The sequence below is a fragment of the Lipotes vexillifer genome, unplaced genomic scaffold (genome assembly GCF_000442215.2).
Source record: "Lipotes vexillifer unplaced genomic scaffold, Lipotes_vexillifer_v1.1 scaffold474, whole genome shotgun sequence".
Lineage (NCBI taxonomy): Eukaryota > Metazoa > Chordata > Mammalia > Artiodactyla > Lipotidae > Lipotes > Lipotes vexillifer.
The window spans coordinates 2,686,546-2,707,147 of NW_006772385.1; the positions used below are offsets into that span (position 1 = coordinate 2,686,546).

The window sequence follows — 20,602 nt, forward strand, 5'->3', positions numbered from 1 at the left end:
CCCCGCTGCAAAAGATACCTGTGTCGTAATCCCTGGAACCCGTGAGTATGACAAAAAAAGGCTTTGAAGATGTGAATAAGAATCTTGAGGTGGGGGTTTTTCTGGATGGGTCCTAAATACAATCACAAGGGGGAGGAGAAAGAAGGCAGTGTGACCACCGAGGCAGAGAATGGCAGCAGCCAGCAGAAACTGGAAGCGGCATGGAGTGGATTCTCCACAGAGCTCCTGGAGGGAGCGCAGCTTGGTCGACATCTTGATTTTGGCCCAGTGATAAAGATTTTGAACTTTTTGCCTCCAGAACGGTGAAAGGATAAATTTCCGTTGTCTTAAGTGGCTACGTGTGTGGTAATTCGTTGCAGCGTCCATAGAAAACTGATACAGAAAGAGAGGGGAATCAAATGGTTTCTGCTTACCTGTGTACTCTCGCATTCTGTTTGAATGTGAGACATCCTTACGATTTACTGTTAGACTTCTGTAACCGTCAGGATTTTGTATTCAAAACTTTGACCACTCCTTCTCTTTTAAAACAGTAACCTTCTACCTTAAGCACAATGGCGTTGTATAAACTGAAGACACCGGTCAGTAAACGAAAGGCTTGACTTCTGCTCTCAGCTATACTGCTTACTAGCTGGGTATCTCTGAGTAAATCGCTTATCCATTCTGAGTATCATTTGAACAATGGGAATCATATTACCTGTTTTTCCTAATCCACATGAATTATTATGAGTATTTAATGATATAAATACATGTGGAAAATAATGCTCAACTATGAATTATGCTCCCTCAACCTATAGCAAAGTCATCATGAGCAATTTTGGCCGTACATCACTGAACCCATGAAACATTTTTCTCCCTTAGATTAGATGCTACAAGTGGAATTTGGGGTTCCAGTTTTTGAACATGTTCAAGATCTGGGTACATATTGACTGTTTCTCTCCAGAAAGCCTGCACACTTGATCCTCTCATTGGAAGCACACAAGTGCTCATTTTACTGCACTGTTACCTCAGGGAGTTTTTTAAAAAAATATATTTCAAATGTCATGCCAACTTAATGAAAATCATTATTTGTATTTCTTTGGCAAGGTGTAACTTTTTTTAATATTCTCCTTTGCCATTTGTATTGTTCTTTAATGAATTGCTTGTGTTCTTTGACCATTCTTCCAGTAGTTATTTGTCCTCCTCCTTACCGATCTTTAGAAACCCAGTATTCTTTTTATTTCATATTTTTAATTTTTAAAATTGTGGTGAAATATACACAACATCAGATTTAGCATCTTAATTATTTTAAGTGTCCAGTTAAGTGGCACTGAGTACATGCATATTGTTGTACAGCCATCACCACCATTCACTTCCAGAACTCAGAAACCCAGTATTCTTAAATTAGTTAACCTTTGCTGTGTGTTTCTTCACTAGTTTGTTTTGTTGTTTACCTTTTACTTTTGCTTATGATGACTTTTGGTGTACAGTGTTTAACATTTGTATGTTGTCAAATTTAGTGACCTTTGTTATGTTTTCCTCCCTCCCTCCCTCTCCTCTTTTCTTACTTCCCTTCCTCCCTTTTCCCCCTCCTTCCTCCCATCTTTCCCTCTGGAAAGCCTTTCCCATTTGGCAGCTTTTATTGATTTTTTTTTACATATGTAGGTTTGCCCTCAGTTGGCAGTAAAACATATTTGAAATCTAGACTCTTGTCAAATAACTTAATCTTAAATCGTCTGTTACCAAACTTTGTAAAAAAAATTTGAGAGAAAAAAATACTCTTCAGAGATGATTGCCTGAAGTATACACTGAATCTTAATTCTGGGGAGAGTCCTAATGCAGCATAAGGCCTTTGCTTCCAGCCCGGTAATTACACCTTCTCTAACTCTCAGTCCCTTCTCATTTATCATTAGTGTGTGCAGAAGTTGAAGCAGAGGAAACAGAGACTCAGGTTGTTTGCGCCTTATCCTGTTACCACTAGCTCCTTCCTCTATATCATCCTCTGCACCCACATTGCCCTTAAGAAGGATAATAATTCTACCACTAATAAGTGCTAGCCCAGTGTAGCTTAACATGCCTAACATTTTACAGACATTATCTCAATTAACTGCCACAAGAGCCATACAAGATAGGAAATACTATTATTGTAATTTTACCAATGAAAAAAATGGTTGCTTTGAGAGGTAAAGTGGCTTGTCCAGTATAGCACATTGATTGTATGTGGAGGAATGAGACATCAGTTCAAACTCAGACCTGATTGCAGAACCGACCTTTTAACTGGTATTCTTTCCATGTATACACACACACACACATCACACACACACACACACACACACACACACACACACACATCACACACACACACACACACACACACACACACACACAACATATATACACACAAACTTCCCCACCTGGTTTCCTGATGGTTATGTGGCAATATTTCCATTCACTCCTGTCATTGATACAGTAAAGGAAGCAAACAGAGTAGATTAAGCAGACTAGCAACTTCTAAGATACTGAACTGAAATATTTTGGAGTAGATTTATAACTTCTCTCATTCTTGAAACGTCTAATGACATTTTGTCCTCATTCCTCTCAGCTCAAGCATCTCACGGGTGTAATGTGCTCTGAGCAGGGGAGGTCAAGTGAAGATAGAGGCCGGAGACAAGTGGGTTGGTCTTATTTGGCGATTGTAATAAATGGTCTGTGTTACAGTCTGTGATTGAAGGCAGCTTGCTGTGGTGGGGGAGATTGAGCCTGGGAGAGCTGCTTTAAAAACTGGTAGTCTTTTGTTAGTATTTGGATGATTAATCATTCTACTTTCTGTTAAATTTTAAACAGAGTGAGAAATTAGGTCAATGGGAACAGTTCTCCTATTTCTTTCTTTGAAAAATTTGGGACAGTGACAGCCTTCAATTTCCTAGGGTTATTTTGCTTTTATATTCATATCTATCAATTATTTAGAGCTTAAGAAGCCGGCAAAAAATAGGGACTGTGTGCTGTTGCCTTCTGGGGTGGGTGAGAGTACAGTTCTCTGGTCACCCCATGAGCGCCTGACTGTCGTGGCCCTTGTCAGATGCTCAGCGCCTACTCAGTGCCTGGCATGATACATTTTTGATCAAAGTACTGCTTGGAATGGATGGAGTGGGGGAAGAATAAGGATCAAGCAGAGAGAACAGTTTGGAACCAGGCTTCCAGGCAGGTTTGGGGATGATTGAGATAGCGCAGTTGTCCCATTAAAATGGGCTCTAACAAAGGCTTGTGTTTGTGATTATTTGCAGGAAGATTACCACTTTGAATATACAGAATGTGATAGCAGTGGCTCCAGATGGAGAGTTGCCATTCCGAATTCTGCAGTGGACTGCTCTGGCCTGCCTGACCCAGTGAGAGGCAAAGAATGCAGTACGTTTTGACTTTTTGACCACTTGTTTTCCTGATTAAACCATAAGCCCTTCACATGAGCCCGAGAAGTTCCTTGTAGTGCATATATAAAAGACCTTTGAAAAAAAGAACATTGATCTAGCAGAGCAAAAGCATCCTTTCTCAACACTCAGTGCCCTTATGTCTGGTCTGTAACGAGACACAGGCAATATTAAAGGGTGTTATTTTTATTTATTTGTTTAAAAAATCTGGTTTACTGCCTTACTTGAAATTCTAAAGGGCAGAGTGGCAGAATTTCTATTTGATAGATTTCTTTTTTTCTTTACATTTTAAGAGACTTTTCAAACATTTTGGATACACGTAGTAATGTTTGGTACACATAATATTGTTAAACACATTACATAAAATGTACCATCATAATCATTTTTAAGCGTACAGTTCAGTGGCATTAAGTACAGTCGCATTGTTGTGCTTTCATCACCAGCACACATACACAAGCTTTCATCCGGCAATGGATTTCTTTTTTTTTTCTTGCCATAGAAATATTATAATTTGACTTCATAGTGTAACATACAGAGAGAGTAGAGAATTGATGACTGTCACTTTCAGTAGCTTGTCTTTTAGCAATTAAGTAAGTTTGAAGTGCAACATTTTGAATTAACAGAAATATGTCATGAAATTTATTTTCATTTATAAAGTCTACTTTTTAAAATCCTTGAATTTGGTGAGTCACAGGTTCCTGCAGTGAAGTCATCTTGGGGTGTCCTAGAGTTCAAAGCTGGAATAAGACAGAGAGATTACTTTGGTTTTCCTATAGCCTTCCAAATGGTATTCCTAAAAGCTGAGTTCTTCTGTTCCCAAATGAAAGAGCAGATAAGCAAATTAATTAAATGGGGAGCTAATTCCTTCCTCTTCATAGAGAAACTGTATCTCTGTTACCAGCTGGAGGGGTTTTAGCATAGGTGTGGGTGTACTGATAAAAGAGAGACAGGAAGACGGCAAGTCTTAGGAGGAAAATCAAGGAAGAAAGCCATTATTTCTTGCTGAATGATATTAAATGAATACAGAGAGAACCTAAGAACCCAGGTAACCAGAGAAAGACTTGGGTCTAGCAAGAATCTTAAGAGGATAGTGGGGTCAGTGGATATGAAGATGATCCAGGGCTGGGGTATATGTGACCACCTGTGCAGAAAGAGGACCAGCTCTCAGTGAGGGAGGATTGCAGTTAAAAGGGCAACAGCCTGAGTATTGCCTGTGGAATTAGCTCATTGCAAAATTGCTTCTGTCACCCTCCTAGAAAATCTGTATATCATTTATCTATATTTACCTTTTACCTGTGGGCTTATTCCTCAGTTCCTTGTAAACAGCCCTATTGAGGTGGAGTGTGTAACCATTTTGAATACTACTCTGTATCTAAGTGGTGTGCTGCTGTTGGCTGGCACTGGCTTTTGAGAACTCATTGTTCCTCTGAAATGGGCCATGGTGGAGTATTTACACCATGAGAATTGGCAAACACTACAAATCAGGTGCCTCTTGAGAGCCGGTTGCTCAACACTTACCAGGACACTAGTGATTAAATTTATTGGCCAAGGGTTTAAAAATCTGTTTAAGAACTGATGCTTCAGTGCAAATTATTTCTATTTGAATGTTGCCAGGGATGTTTTTGCTCATTATTTACTATGATCTTCCACAGATGATGTTACGAATTTGACATGCCAGCAGCTTGAACTGCTCTAAGAACTTGGTCTAGTAAACTCACTCTTAGTTGTTTATCACTTTAAACGATGATAGTACTTACTTTAAAAACGATACCCGGAAATGATACTACTTATGTGATGGCTGGGGCATTTTTTGTCTTGGTAGTTTGTCTGAAATCTGAATTTACACGTATGTTTGTGTCGTATACTTATATCAGCTCTGGAAGTTATTAGTCTGGCCTCTGATTGTGACTTTTTTTTTGTATGGTAAAGGCAAGTTATTTTGAAACTCACTGCTGAAGGCGGTAATGGTAATAAGTGAATATTCCTTCAGTGGCTTAGATTTTCTACTGCTAGTAATAGCTACCATTTCTCATATACAGATTACATGCTAAACATTGTGCTTGGAGCTTTGCATCATTTTCTGTTGTATCCTCACAACAGCCGTCTCAGATAGCTAGTCTTAGTATTTCCACTTTACTGATGAGAAAACTCAGACTTAAAGTGGTGAAATAAGTTATTGCAGGTCAGGTCACATAGCCAGGACATGGCAGATCTGGGGTTCAAGTACAGACATGTTTGATTCCAGAGCCTGTCTCTTACCCACTGAGTTAGATTGCCACTTGAAGATGACAGCCTGGAGGAGCTTCCAGGGCCCCATTGGGGTGGGGATGGTGTGGCCCAGCAGTTGGGCCACATAAAAGAAAAGAAAAACGCGGAACGCGGCAGCTTCAAGTAAGCGAAAAATATTTAGGGCGATGGTTGTGTGAGACATAATTTCCCCAGATTCTAGTGTCTCTCAGTGAAGCAAAACCCAGAATGTGGCCTCGGTGGAAATTCCTGTAGTCTCCAAAATGTAATTAGCTAGATCTTTCCCCCTTCCTCAGAAAGCAGCAGTAGAGGAGGCCTTTCCTTAGGAAAGGGATTATGGGAATGTTTATGTAGCACCTGTGCATTTTTTTAAATAGAATTGATGGGCAAGCTATATTATATCTTTATTTAAAAAAAATCATGTAAAATCTGGCTACAAGGCTATGAGTGAAGTTAATGAGAAGTCAGGCATCAGTTTTTGCTGTGATGTATGTGAGCTGTGATGTATGTGAGTTTTTGCTGTGATGTATGTGAGCTTGAGGCTTGCTGCCCTCCGGAAGTGGGATGGAGAGACCTCTGGTTATTAAGTGACGCAGCGTCTCATTGTCCTGCTGTCCCCCTGCTCTGGAAACCTCTTAGGCAGTGCTGCCGTAGGCCACTGAAATGACTTCATCTCGCTCCTTCTCTCTGCTGGCTCCAGGCTTAGCTCCAGGGAACTTTGCTGCTTCTTCCAAGCCCTGGTGCTGAGTCTCATGTCCGTGGGCATCACTCAGGCACAGCTTGCAGGTAGCATGTCATTCCTGAACACAGCACTCATTGCCTCCTCCCAGAACGAGGGGATATAACCCCTGTTCTGACACCATCCCATCTCCACTGCTGCGTCACTTCCCTCTTGCATGAGAGTTTAAAAAATCATCCCTTGACTCTCTGGGTGTCCTCTTGACTTTCTTAGATTGTCAAAAACAGTAGTCATTTTGGAATGGTTGCCTGGATGGGGTACCTTCTCTCTCTCCTCCTTCTCTCCCTTCTCTCTTCTCTCACCAAGCACAGAGGGGAAAAGGGACCTTTTGTTTCAAACCAAACCTTAGAAATAAAAGCCTGGCTACTAGGAGTGAGGAGAGAATTCCTTTACCTATTGCCTTACATATTTTCAGAGTAGTCTAGAGCACCGAAGGGAAATAAACATAAGTTATCTCTTCCTTTGGGGAGTGTGTATCTTCTATCGCTTACTCCTTCCCGTATTTCTTGGCCCATGACTTCAACCTTAACACATCATTTTCTAATTGGGGATGACTATTGAAGATATTTGTAATCCCATTTAGTATGTTAGCATCAAGTTATAGTATTGTGGGCATTGTTTAATCTTGTACTTCAGTATTTATATAAACTAATATTTGGTTCTTAGATTAAGAAATGCAGTATACAGATTAGAAGAAAAACCCTTGACTACAATTGTTTTCCTTTTTCCATTGTGTCTGTCTGCTCTATTGTCATAACCTACATTTCATGGGCCTTAAGGAGTAAGCAGAGGTGACAGTTTGAGTCAACATCTTTTGGTTCTAGTTTGCAGTTGAAAGAGAGGAAGGATTCTCATGGAAAGAGAGTTGACATTAGCTTCCTGGGTGGGATGTTTAAAAATCCAGTTTTGGGGGCATCATAGCTCTTTGAAATGTAGGCTCTTCCGCAGGATTCAATACCTAGCCTATTTCAGTTGTTTAGCGTTGTTATTGGCATGGCAGCCAGTGCATCTAGGCAAATTGAGTACGTTGATATTGAATGGTGATTGCGTATCATGCTGGAAGTCTGTTCTGTGGAATACTCATCCCAAGAAATATTTCATGTAAACAAAAAAAGCGTGTTGAGGTTTTTTGTCGTGAAATACCAATACTTTTAAAAAATGGTGAATGCTGCATCCCCTTGATGGAGGGATGCAGTCCACATTTCCATAATAAAGTCTCTGAGAAACATGGTAATTATTTATAGAACATTTACTGTGTGTTAACTGCATTCTGTTTTACCCAGAGTTTCCCTAGTATATTTGGTTATAGAACTCTTTTATCCAATGTGTAGTTGCACCCCTTTGCTAATTTCTGCATATAACGTTTTTGGAGGAACACAGATTTAAATATACATGGCATGCTAATTTAGTAAATTTTTATACATTGTTACTTGTGCTATGATTTAACTAATTTCATACAATTTCTTTGCTCTGTAAGTCTCAGTGAGAGCATTACCACATGGGTGTCCAGTCCCAGGCCTCCCACAGTTCGTGGTCAGGTGTGATATACACCTCAGATGAAACCCCAGATCCGCAACAGACTTGTATGTCTTGAGCAAAATATTTAGTCCACAGGTATTTATTGAGTTTTAATTCGTTCACTAAACATTTGTTGAGTATTTCCTAAATTCTTGATGATCGGGATCCAAAAATAAATGAACAAGAGATTCCTGTTTTCTCCAGGACTTTTTATTCTAGTAAGGGAGCCCGTGGGTAATAAATTATTTCTAGTATAGGGGCAAAGTGCAAGATAGATACAAATACCTAGGGTGATCTTGCCGGGGAGGGAGGAGTCAAGAGGACCTCACAGTGAAGCAGGTGTGAGTTTGAAATGCAGACTGAATCACCTTGGAAAGTTATCTGCCCCCTGGCACGTTGATGTGAAGAACTGCGCCCTGACTTCGAGTTGAGACAGGGATTAAATGCCATACTTAACGGGCCGTACGTGTTAATTTTCTGAGCATCTGTGAGGCGAACCCTGAAGGAAGGTGTTCACGCACTCGATGAAGCAGAGTGGCATTTGAGGCAGAGGAAACGCGGGCAGGGGTGCAACTTAGAGGCAGCACTGGGTTTTCCTGGGGGCTATGGGAGGTCTGTGTGGATGGCACTCAGGGAGAATGTGAGCAGGGACAGAGATTCTGACAAATCTCATAGGCTCGGTGTGTTACACCAAAGACTTTAACCCGGAGACGGCTATTCGCAGGTGTTTGAGGGCCTTAAATGGAATGATAAATGTAATCTATAGTGCCTGGAGTCATAATTACATAATAATATAACTTAGTGAAAATAACAATAAAATGTATAATAGCCAATCTTTACTTGCTGTATGTCAGGCACAGCTGTAAATGCTTTACAGGTATTCAGTCAAACCCAGTCATCCCAACGACCTTGTGAAGGAGGCAGTGGGATACCTCCCACAGGTAGGTCAAAGGCAGAACCGGGATTTGAAACCGGGCAGTCTACACCCTGGGTCCGTGTTATTAACCCCTATGGTGTCGCGCCTCTTTGGACAGGACTACAGTGTTCGTTGAGCAAGTTGTTAGGCCCCTTCTTGAGGCATTGTGGTCACCTTACATTTGCCTCTTGATAGAAATATGATGCAAATCTCCTATAGGTAAGTGGAGTTTTTAAAAGATGGCATCTAAAGGCTCCGATATATTGCTTGGGGGTTTATTTTAATTGATTACTGACCTGCTTGTAGATTTTATTCTTAATTGTGTCTATTTTTCTGAAAGGTAAGGGAATAACATTCTGAATGTAAGGCACATTTGTAGTTATATCCTCAAATACAATGAGTTGCTTAGCTTTTTTTTTTTTTTCTGTGTCTACAAAACTGTAGACACGTCTAGAAAACATACATATAGTATGCGTTCATTATCTGACATGTATTAGAAAAATATCGGTATGTTTTCAACTACAGAAATTCTTAATTTAGAATAGAGTCCTGTTTCATTCTTCCCAAGAGGAGAGGAGCTGCCATCCTCTCCTGGATCCTAAGGCAGCTTCAAACACTGGGATATTTGTTGATTGAATAACCTTGGTGCCATCAAATTAGAGACTGCCTTTGGTGTTTGATTTCCATAGGTGAAACACGGAGATCTAATCAGATTAGTAAAACTTTATTCTGCATATGAAAGGACAGAAACATTTTGTCCTCAATAGGCTTAGTTTGGGATGTTGATGCATCAAATTCCAGGTGGGAAGAGTGTTGGAGTTAAATCTGCTCAGCAACACACGAGTGGTGGGTGAAAGGCAGCAACGCACGAGATGGTTCCGATAACACATCAGAACCAGGCTTTACATCAGTTGTGTTTGATGGGAGCTGTGGTCGAGGGAGCTTCTTTGAAAAAAGTGTTTTATGAGGAGATGAGAGAACTCAGCCCTCAAAACGGCAAAATCAAGGGCAGAGAAACTATCAGGAAGTACAGGGTGACCGACACTTTCTAACGAAGAGGAAAAGTTCAGGATGATAAGAATCAAAGTGTTGGGACATAACTGGAAGTTGAGAAAACTGATTTCACAGATGCATTGCTCTGCCCCCTTTGGTAACCTCATCAAACACTCTCAACATTTTCCTTCCCCTGACCTTCGCTGTTAGATTTTTTTTCCCCATAAACCTTGTGTCACCCTGTGCTCGATGAACTGGAATCTGTCTTCTTCCCCATCAAACACCGAAGTCAAGAAGCCACAATAAAATACACTTGTGGGTTTTCTTTTTAAAGATGGAATCTACCTTAGTTAGCTTTTGCTTGTAAAAAAAAGATGGGAAGTTTTAATCTAGGCTCCACTAATTTAATGGGGATTATAGCTATGGTGTTACATGGATCAGTTTTCTAGGTGACACCAGGAGTTGGTGATATTTTTGCGGGGGGGGGGGGGGGGGTCAAGAAGCCACAATAAAATACACTTGTGGGTTTTCTTTTTAAAGATGGAATCTACCTTAGTTAGCTTTTGCTTGTAAAAAAAAGATGGGAAGTTTTAATCTAGGCTCCACTAATTTAATGGGGATTATAGCTATGGTGTTACATGGATCAGTTTTCTAGGTGACACCAGGAGTTGGTGATATTTTTGCGGGGGGGGGGTGGGCAGGAGGGAGAGCAGGTATTCTGGCGGATCTGTCTTCTCTGCAAAGCGCAGTAACTGTCATACCATCCTAGCTGTTAGGGTTCTGTGAGGACCCATTATCTGGGAAGAACGTTAAAGGTGAGAATTCATTTTCACAGATGGAGAGGCAGTCCTTTGACTGAATATTCTCTTCAGAGAACAGTGAATTAGAGAACACTGGCCACAGTGGTTTGTATTAATGTGCTGCTTTGTATGTCTCCTGGCTCCCTTTCATGTTTGTAAAATGAGAGGTGAAAACTATTTTTTTCTCCCTTCTTTGTCAAAGACTTTCCCAAATCTGAACTTACAGACATCTCTGTGGCCCCCATCTTCATCCCCAAGTCTTAATGGAAAGTTAAAGGTGGTTATTGGTAGCATCAGGCTTTAAGAATTAGGTTCTGATCGTTTAACTGTGCCACTTCAGACTTTGCACAGCAGCTCGTGTGTTAACTCCATGTGTGGCCAGGCAGCCCTGCTGGAACTAGAACTCGCGTCTTTTGACTTCTGGGGCAGAGGTATGTTTCTTGAATTCTATTCTTCTTTACTTCAGATACGAACAGTGGATTTTTCTTAGCTTAGCTGTAATAAAATCTTTTGGCTCCATGGTACCGCAGAGAGTCTGTTGACTAGGTAGAGAGTCATAAAAGTCATGAGACTCATAGATAGTGAGTCTGCCTGTGGTGGCTGTAGAAAACTTGAACTAAGATGCTCTAGATCACACAGATGAGGAAACTTGGCATCCATATTGGGAGGGTTTGTACCAGGTGATCTCGAAAGTCCCTTTTGGTCATCCTGATAGGTTTAAGTGTTATTATATATCATAATTTATTCATTCTGTGGTCACGTCATGCCTCATATTCCATCGCCTGTGAATTAGAGTGGAGTAGACCAATATAGCTCCTCAGTGATCATGAATATATACTCCTCATAGGAACACTGCAGTGTCTGCTGCTGTTAGAATTTGCATAGTGTTACCTTCTGTTACTGTCCTCCAAACTTATCTCGAACATGGCAGACAGGTGATGTACTCACAATCCGCCTGCATTGCTGCCTTGTGGATTTGGACAAGAAAAACACGCTTACGACAAATAAAATCTCAGTGAAACAGAAGAAAGATTCCCTTCAGCCAAGGGGGAAAAATGCCTTCAGTGAATAAGAACATCAGCAAGAAATGGCCTCTTGTTCTTCTTCTTTTCAAAAAAGTTTTCTTGAAGTAGAGCTGATGTACAGCGTTGTGCCAATCTCTGCTCTACAGCAAAGAGGCTCAGTTACACGTGTATATAATATGTGTATAATATGTGTGAATTTTTAAAATATTCTTCTCCATTATGGTTTATCACAGGACACTGAATATAGTTCCCTGTGCTCTACAACAGGACCCTGTTGTTTATCCATTCTAAATGTAATAGTTTGCATCTACCAACCCCAAACTCCCAGTCCATCGCTCTCCCTTCCCCCCACCCCCCTTGGCAACCACAAGTCTGTTCTCTATGAGTCTGTTTCCATTTTGTAGATCGGTTCATTTGTGCCATATTTTAGATTCCACATATGCATGATATCACATGGTATTTGTCTTTCTCTCTCTGACTTACTTCACTTAGTATGATCATCTCTAGTTGCATCCATGTTGCTGCAAATGGCATTATTTTGTTCTTTTTTATGGCTGAGTAGTATTCCAGTTTATATATGTTCCACATCTTCTTTATCCATTCACGTGTCGATGGACATTTAGGTTGTTTCCATGTTTTGGCTATTGTGAACAGTGCTGCAGTGAACATAAGGGTGTATGTATCTTTTTGAATAGTTTTGTCTGGGTATATTTCCAGGAGTGGGATTGCTGGATCATAAGAAATGGCCTCTTTTTTTTTTTTTTTTTTTTTTTTTTTTGGGCGGTCCACGGGCCTCTCACTGTTGTGGCCTCTCCCGTTGTGGAGCACAGGCTCCGGATGTGCAGGCTCAGCGGCCATGGCTCACGGGCCCAGCTGCTCTGCGGCATGTGGGATCTTCCCGGACCGGGGCACGAACCCGTGTCCCCTGCATCGGCAGGCGGACTCTCAACCACTGCGCCACCAGGGAAGCCCAAGAAATAGCTTCTTTTAATATACTGTTTTGGAGTCTTCCTGTTGCACTTTCATTTTTGTAAAGTGAGAGAAATTATTTTTCTTCTTTAAGAATTTTGCAAGTAAGAACTAGCTTCTTTTAATATACTGTTTTGGAGTCTTCCTGTCGCACTTTCATTTTTGTAAAGTGAGAGAAATTATTTTTCTTCTTTAAGAATTTTGCAAGTAAGAACTTAGAAAAGAAAATGTCTGAGCATCCTCCTTGTCCCTGGTACTGAGGGGGGAAGAGCAGCCGAGATTCGCTGGATTGAAGCTGATGTTCACCTTCTTTTTAGACGCCATTTCTTACTTCCTTTTTGTTTTCTGTGGGAAGAATTATAAACCTGGCAGGCAGTTGAAGCTTTAATAATCTGATAATGATAATTGATTGGCTAAATGATTGATGAAGGTAAAATGTATCATTTTTGAGACCCACAATCTGTGCGTTATTTTCCCTGTTTGTACTTTCCTTAATGGCTGTGAGTAATAGTAATAGTTGGAAGTGCGTTCTTCTTGTATAGTCAGTAATGAAAATGCCTGCAGCTTTAACCTTGTTTTATTTATCTTATGTAAATGAAATGAGACAATTGAAGAAAATAGACGTATTGGCTCATCTTAATTCTGGAATTGATTTAATTAATCATTTCCCCATAAATATATATAACTATTTTTTATTTAGCTATTAACTTGGGTTGACAGATACGATAGTTTTACAGTGAATATATCTTAGTGAAATGTAAATTCAGTCTATTTTGAGGAAGATAAGTCTAGACTAGACTAGACTAGATGCTCCATGAGAGTAGGGACTATTTCCATCTTATTCACCAAAATACCCTTGGTGCCTAGTGTTTGCCTACTAAATACTAGATAAGAAATATCTGTTGAGTGACATAATACAGTGTGATTCCCATATACTTACCTGTAATGAGAGTCTATAGGCCCCCTATACCATCAACATCTCATTGAACAAGTAAACTGAAAATTTTATTACTGCTTCTTTTTGCTGTTTACTGTTTAGAAAATAAATTTTAGTAGTAACTTTGAATTAAAGTAGCAAAAATGTGTGAATTATGAATAAAGGTAATTGATAGCCATCATCTTCCATAGCATGAGGTCTCTGAAGGAAGAAAAGCAAAACTAAGAGGTCCTTGTGATGAAAAGATTAAAAGGAGATGTTCTTTATTGTTAGGCATAAATCATAGAAGATAATCAGCATATAAATGATTCAATTCATAGACTGTTATTTGGTACATTGTACGGGGTGGTTGTATGATGATAGTAGAGCTTTAAATTTTCATGTTATATTTTATTCTCAGAGTGGTTTTCAGTCTCTCATAGGACCACAAGCAGTCCTGTGAGGGAGGAGGGGAAAGCCGTGTCATCCTTGGAATGTGAATGCATGAAGGCAAGGAGGGTTAAGTAAGTTGCCCAGCCATTTGCTGGTTGGGGACAGATGGATATAAATGTTTTCTTCCACACCTGCATATTTCTATCTTTATAGTAGTATATAGTATATATACTCTGTAGTATATATATTATGTATAGTAGAGCATATATACTTCTCCTAGAAGAGAACATAGGCAAAATATTCTCTGACATAAATTGTAGCATTATTTTCTTAGGTCAGTCTCCCAAAGCAATAGAAATAAAAGTAAAAATAAACAAATGGGACCTAATCAAACGTATAAGCTTTTGCACAGCAAAGGAAACTATAAACAAAAGGAAAAGACAACCTATGGACGGGGAGAAAATATTTGCAAATGATGTGACTGACAAGAGTTTAATTTCCAAAATATGCAAATAGTTCATACATCTCAATAACAAAAAAACAAATAACCCAATCAAAAAATGGGTGGAAGATCTAAATAGACAGTTCTCCAAAGAAGACATACAGGTGGCCACTAGGCACATGAAAAGATGTTCAGCATGGCTAATTGTTAGAGAAATGCAAATCAAAACTGCAATGAGGTATCACCTCACACCAGTCAGAATGGCCATCATTAAAAACGTCTACAGATAACAAATGCTAAAGAGGGTGTGGGGAAAAGAGAAGCCTCCTACACTGTTGGTGGGAATGTAAATTGGTACAGCCAATATGGAGAAAAGTATGGAGGTTCCTTAAAAAACTGAAAATAGAGTTGCCATATGATCCAGCAGTCCCAGTTCTGGGCATACATCTGGAGAAAACTATAATTCAAAACGATACATGCACCCCAATGTTCACTGCAGCACTACTTACAGTAGCCAAGACATGGGAGCCACCTAAATGTACATGGACAGATGAATGGATAAAGAAGATGTGGTCCAAGTATACCATGGAATATTACTCAGCCATAAAAAAGAATGAAATAATGACATTTGCAGCTGCATGGATGGACCTAGAGATTATCATACTAAGGGAAATAAGTCAGAGAGAAAGACAGATACCATACATATCACATCACTTACATATGGAATCTAAAATATGACACAAATGAACTTATTTATAAAACAGAAACAGACTCACAGACATAGAAAACAAATTTATGGTTACCAAAGGCAAAAGGGGGTGAGGAAGGAATAAATTAGGAGTTTGGGATTAGCAGATACAAACTACTATATATGAAATAGATAACCAGCAAGGTCCTACTGTATAGCACAGGGAACTATATTCAATATCCTATAATAAACCATAATGGAAAAGAATATGAAAAAGAATATGTATATATACGTATAACTGAGTCACTTTGCTGTACACCAGACACTAACGAAACATTGTAAATCAACTATATTTTAATTTAAAAAAGTGTTATGTTGTACTGTAAGCGAATTCAACTGAAGAGTATAGTCCTTAATATTATAAAACCCCTTCTAATTCAACTAAAAACCAAAGGCCAAGAAAGGAGAGTCAAAGTAGAAAGTAGATGTGGGTAGGACAGAAGGTATAAGAAAATGAAAAGCTGGTCCTCATTGATGCCTGCCTGAAGAGGTCGGTAGGGCCGTGTTGACATCATCTCATGGAGTGAATTGTGTTTAATAAGAACGTGTGGCTCTTCCTTTCCTTTGACATGGGGCTCTAGAGCTGGCTTCCAGGGTGGGGAAAAAGATTGAGGAGGAAACAATAATTAAAATACAAAAAGCTGTAGACTCTTTAGCTCCTCTGTATTACTAAAGGCCCTATACCTATTCACCTAACTTTGACCATGTAATTATTCTAAAGAGATGTAAAATCATCAGTCCAGTGGCAGAATTCTGACTGTCCCAGACTCCTGAATTATATTATTAATAATTGCAGCTAACAATTATTATGCTTTATGTCAGGCACACTGCTAAATGTTTTATATGGAATATCTCATTTACTCCCAAAGCTCTTGGAGATAGATATTACTGTTATTTTCCTTTTATAGGTGTGGACATTGAGGCATATGGAAGTTAGTAACTTGCTAAAATATTTCATAAATGTGTGTGCTTCAGCTATAATATATTAAAAATTTCATAAGATACCTGGGGGAAGGGAATTGTTATTGCTTTATAATGCACATGAATATTTTTTAACAGTTCAAGACAGCAAATGAAGAAAGATGTGAAATATAATAATGAATTAATTTGACATTACTTGCGCTTTTTGCATTGATTATAATAATTATTGCTTGAATTGAATTTTCTTGGCACATGAGTTTTGGAATCAGAGAGCTAAATTTGAATATCATCTTTGCCACTTGTTAATTGGATAATTTTCTAATAGGGTTATTTAAATGTACTGTGCGTCAATTTCTGCTTCTGGCGAATGGGCATAGTATCTTCCTCCTTCACAGATCTATTAAAACACATCAATCCTGATTATTCATGGATTCCATATTTGCAAATTTACCTACCTTAAAAAATTTATTTGTAACTCTCAAATCAGTCCATGTAATACTTTCACTGCCATCTGCAGACATGTACAGAGCAGTAAAAATGAGTCGCCCGACCATGTGGTCCCAGCTGAGGTTGAAGACGGTGACAGGCTGCCTCCTTATTTCATTTCGCATACTGCCAACAGTGTCGTTTGCACAGTCTATTTAATGCCATGTTTTTTGCATTCTTATGCTTTTTATTGGTGATCTTACTGTTTAAAATAGTGCTGAAGTGCTGGCTAGTGATCCTAAGTGTAAGAAGGCTGTCCCTTGCCTTTTGGAGAAAACTCACGTGTTAAATAAGCTTAGTTCAAGTATAAGTATTAGTGCTGTTGGCCATAAGTTTAATGTTGATGAATCAACAATATATTTTAAATAAGATGTTTTCCGGCTGAAAAACCCGTAAAACAAGATATTGATGAAGATGATACTGTGACTTGTTGATGAAGATATTGTGACTAGAGAATCACAGGAGCCTGAGCCTGTATTTTCCCCAGGAGCAATGGTTCATTATTTGCCAGTTTAGTTTTCACGATAACTTTGTATAACTACTGTGAGTAAAAAGAATTGGCTGTGTTATACTCAATACATTTACTGTTAACATTATCTCTCAGTTTTCCTTCTGACCTTAGAGAAATACCTCCGAAAGAGTTGGTGATATTCTTAATGACTTTAAAGGGCAATGGGCACTCTCTGAAATAGCACAAACACAATCATCTCCTTTTTAGAGTCTAGGGTCCCTTTTAACAACTTATCATAAAAAGTTACTTCTAAAGTTCAGTTTTGGACACTAGACTAAACTGTCTTCAAAGATAACTTTGTTTTATCAGAAAGTAAATATTTTCGGTTTGGCAGGCAGTGCAGTCTCTCTCACAGCTATTCACCTCTGCCACTGTGGCGTGAAAGTAGCTCTAGACAATATGTATATGAACGGTTATGATGTTTCAATAAAACTTTATTTACAAAAACAGATAGCAGGCTGGATTTGGCCTGTGAGCTCTAGTTTGCTGACCCTTGATTTAGTGTAATGTGGGCTCTTGTTTTATGGCATTGTTTATCAGTTTTCTAGAAGACCTATAAACCATAAAAAGTAAAATAAATTTTTTTCTATAACTGTTTCTTTATGTTGTAGTGATCATAATCACGTGTTTCTTATGTTATAGTGATCATAATCACGTGTTGTGAGCATTTATTAAAGGCAGGGCACTGTGCTAACCACTTTATACTGTTTTTTAGTTTCTCGTTGTAGCTCTATCATAGGCAGCACTATGATTATTATCTTATTTTTTCAGAGATAGAAACTGAGGCCCGGAGAGGTGACGTATCTCACTCAAGGTCACAGATTTAGGGAGTGGTACAACTTGACTCCAAGATAGTTTTGACCTTATAGCCAGCATGCAATACTTTTTGCCTAAACTTTCCTTATTTTCTCATGTTCTGCTAATTTAGGGATGTTGATTTGAGGGTTAGAAATGCATTGTACAGCATCTTAAGCTTTTCTGAAGAAAAACATTTATTCAGTGGATAAGTAAGTAGATGAGTGTGGGTTTTAACTCTATTTCTTTAATTCGCTTTTTAACAATTAGCCTGTTTTATTTCTTGTTACATTTCCAAATGTATTCTAAAAGGGAGTTTACCTAAATGTGAAGTTTTGCTGCTTTGCTCTCTGCTGGGAGATTTGTTTTTCTTCATTGGATAATTTAGAGGTCTTATTTTGCTCTTGTTCCTTTAATATCCTGATTAAAGGATTAGAAAGCTCTTTGCTACATTTGAGTGACTAATACTGCTCTGAGCACAGAGCCACACTCTTGGGGGACATAGATTTGCATTTGCCGAATGAATAAAAACTTAGCGGCAGAATAACCATCTTTTCTATAACTGCGTCAGCTGTCCTGCGCATTGCCTGTGGCTGCTGTTTTCTGGCTCTAGTTCTGAGCATTAGCACAGAGCTTGACATCATCAGTAAAAAGAAGGAGGTTGTGGAAATGGCTCAGTGGGAGTCGTGAATAGTGAGAACATGGATTCATGGTGGAGATACTTGTTTAGCTATTGCATGTGAAGCACTACCCTCTCATTATCCCCGTTAAGTTTATATCACTCACTGGTTCAGCCTTTTATTTGCACTCAGTATTTGCCCAGTACAATTAGGAGTTCAAAAATAACAATGATCCCTGCTTTCTGGAAGCTTGAAGTCTCACATCAATTGATAAGTGGTATCTATCCATCCATCCATCCGTCTGTCTATCCTTAAGGGCGGTATTATGAGAAGAGTATTGTAGGAGCACAGAGAGAGGCACAGTTGACTGCCTGGTGGGGTAAGGCCCCACCTTCTGTTCTGAAGAGGGTCGTTTTTTGACTTAGGAACGGGAGTTTTCCAGGTGAGCAGGTGCATTGGTCAGCATCTCCGAAGAAAGACCACAGCGGCGAGAAAGAGGATGAAATATTCTGGGCGTGATAAGAATTTTGTTATGGTTGGAGGAGAATGGGTCAAGGGATGAGCCTGGTAAAATAGGTCGGGGTCAGACTGTGAAGTGCATGTAGTGATAAGGGAGACTTTGGAAAGCTTTAATTAGGGTGTGACCTGATCAGAGCTTTATAAAAATAATGCTGGTGACAGTGTGAAGGGGAGGAAATTGATGGGGGTGTGTGATGACTAATGGATTATACATTCTTCTGCCTTCCAGCTTTCTCCTGTGCTTCTGGGGAGTATCTAGAAATGAAGAATCAGGTATGCAGTAAGTGTGGCGAAGGCACCTACTCCTTGGGCAGTGGCATCAAATTTGATGAATGGGATGAATTGCCGGCAGGATTTTCCAACGTTGCAACGTTCATGGACACTGTGGTCGGCCCTTCTGACAGCAGGCCAGATGGCTGTAACAAGTAAGAATCCAAAGGAGCCTTGAGAAGAGTGTGGTTGCTCTTTTCCAGAAAGATGTTGAGGATAATCTTGGTAGCGATTGGGATTATAGATAAACTAATTGCAAATAGTCACAGTTTTTTTTTTAACAGTCCTTATGAATAATGTAGCTGAGCTTTCATGAGGTTAAAATAGTCGCTCTTAGGACATAATAGATACTGTACGCAAAAAATTCAATAAAGCTATTAAGAAAACAAGTTAATTTTCTAATAATACATTTATAAGTATGTTAAAGTCAGTGGTGTTTCTACAAACCCTTCTGTAATTTTAATGAATAACTTCAATGTTTTGTTCTTTTCCCCTGAGAGGAAAAATGTATAACCTTCATTTTGACACTTGAGTGTCTCCGGTTACAGAGTGGGTTAAACACCTAAAGTGGAAAGCACCTTTACTTAATTTCCACCTTTTTAATAGGAGATTATTAGGTTTGCCTGTGACAACATTGGAGGAATGATAAACTGTTTTGAAAAAACACAAAATGTTTATCTTTGGGCTGTTACCCTTCCTGTTTTCTTGTGTTGACTATGTAACATTCCCCTTTCACGTGGCCATGTTTAGGAGAATTTAACTTTAGGCCTCGGGCTACCTTCTGACAAGGATGGTTTCTCACGACTCAGTATTTTTACTCTGAGCTAAAGATGCTGGGGAATTATTTAGCTGTGATAACAGATGTGTTTTCTCCTCCCTCGTTCCTACCTTCCCTCCATTCCCCCTTGCTTTATATAGCTGTCTGTCTGTCTGCCAGGTGATATTTTTACTCTTCTGATAACAGTCATTTCATCACGTAGGGTTGTGACGTTAGATAGCATTAACAGAATTGTTATATCTAATAATTCTAACTAGGTATAAAATGTATATGTGCGTATATATACACGTACGTATGTGTATATGTACACACGTGCATACACTGTTGACCCATGAACGATGTGGGAGTTATGGGTGCCGATCCTCCTTTGAGTTGAAAATCCACTTATAACTTAACAGTTGGCTTATTGTATCCACACTTCGGCATCTGGCGGATTCAACCAACCATGGATCAAGTAGTACTGTAATGTGTCTTTAGTGAAAATAATCTGCGTATAATTGGACCCATGCAGTTCAAGATGTATATTTATGTATGTACACACACACACACACACACACACACACACACACACACACACACACACACACACACACAC

General features: G+C 39.2%; 1 protein-coding gene across 3 annotated transcripts in view; it reads left to right on the top strand.

Annotated features, from left to right (window-relative positions):
* Window positions 1-20,602, top strand: part of ELAPOR2 (endosome-lysosome associated apoptosis and autophagy regulator family member 2) — a 191,349-nt gene that overhangs the window by 96,868 nt on the left and 73,879 nt on the right. For 2 of the 3 annotated variants that reach the window (XM_007447473.1, XM_007447475.1), the window contains exons 2-3: window positions 3,261-3,381; window positions 19,189-19,384. In XM_007447473.1, coding sequence (XP_007447535.1) covers window positions 3,261-3,381; window positions 19,189-19,384 — 317 coding nt within the window. Of the gene's footprint in view, window positions 1-3,258; window positions 3,382-19,188; window positions 19,385-20,602 lie in introns of those variants that run through there. The other variant, XM_007447474.1, reaches the window with a different exon arrangement.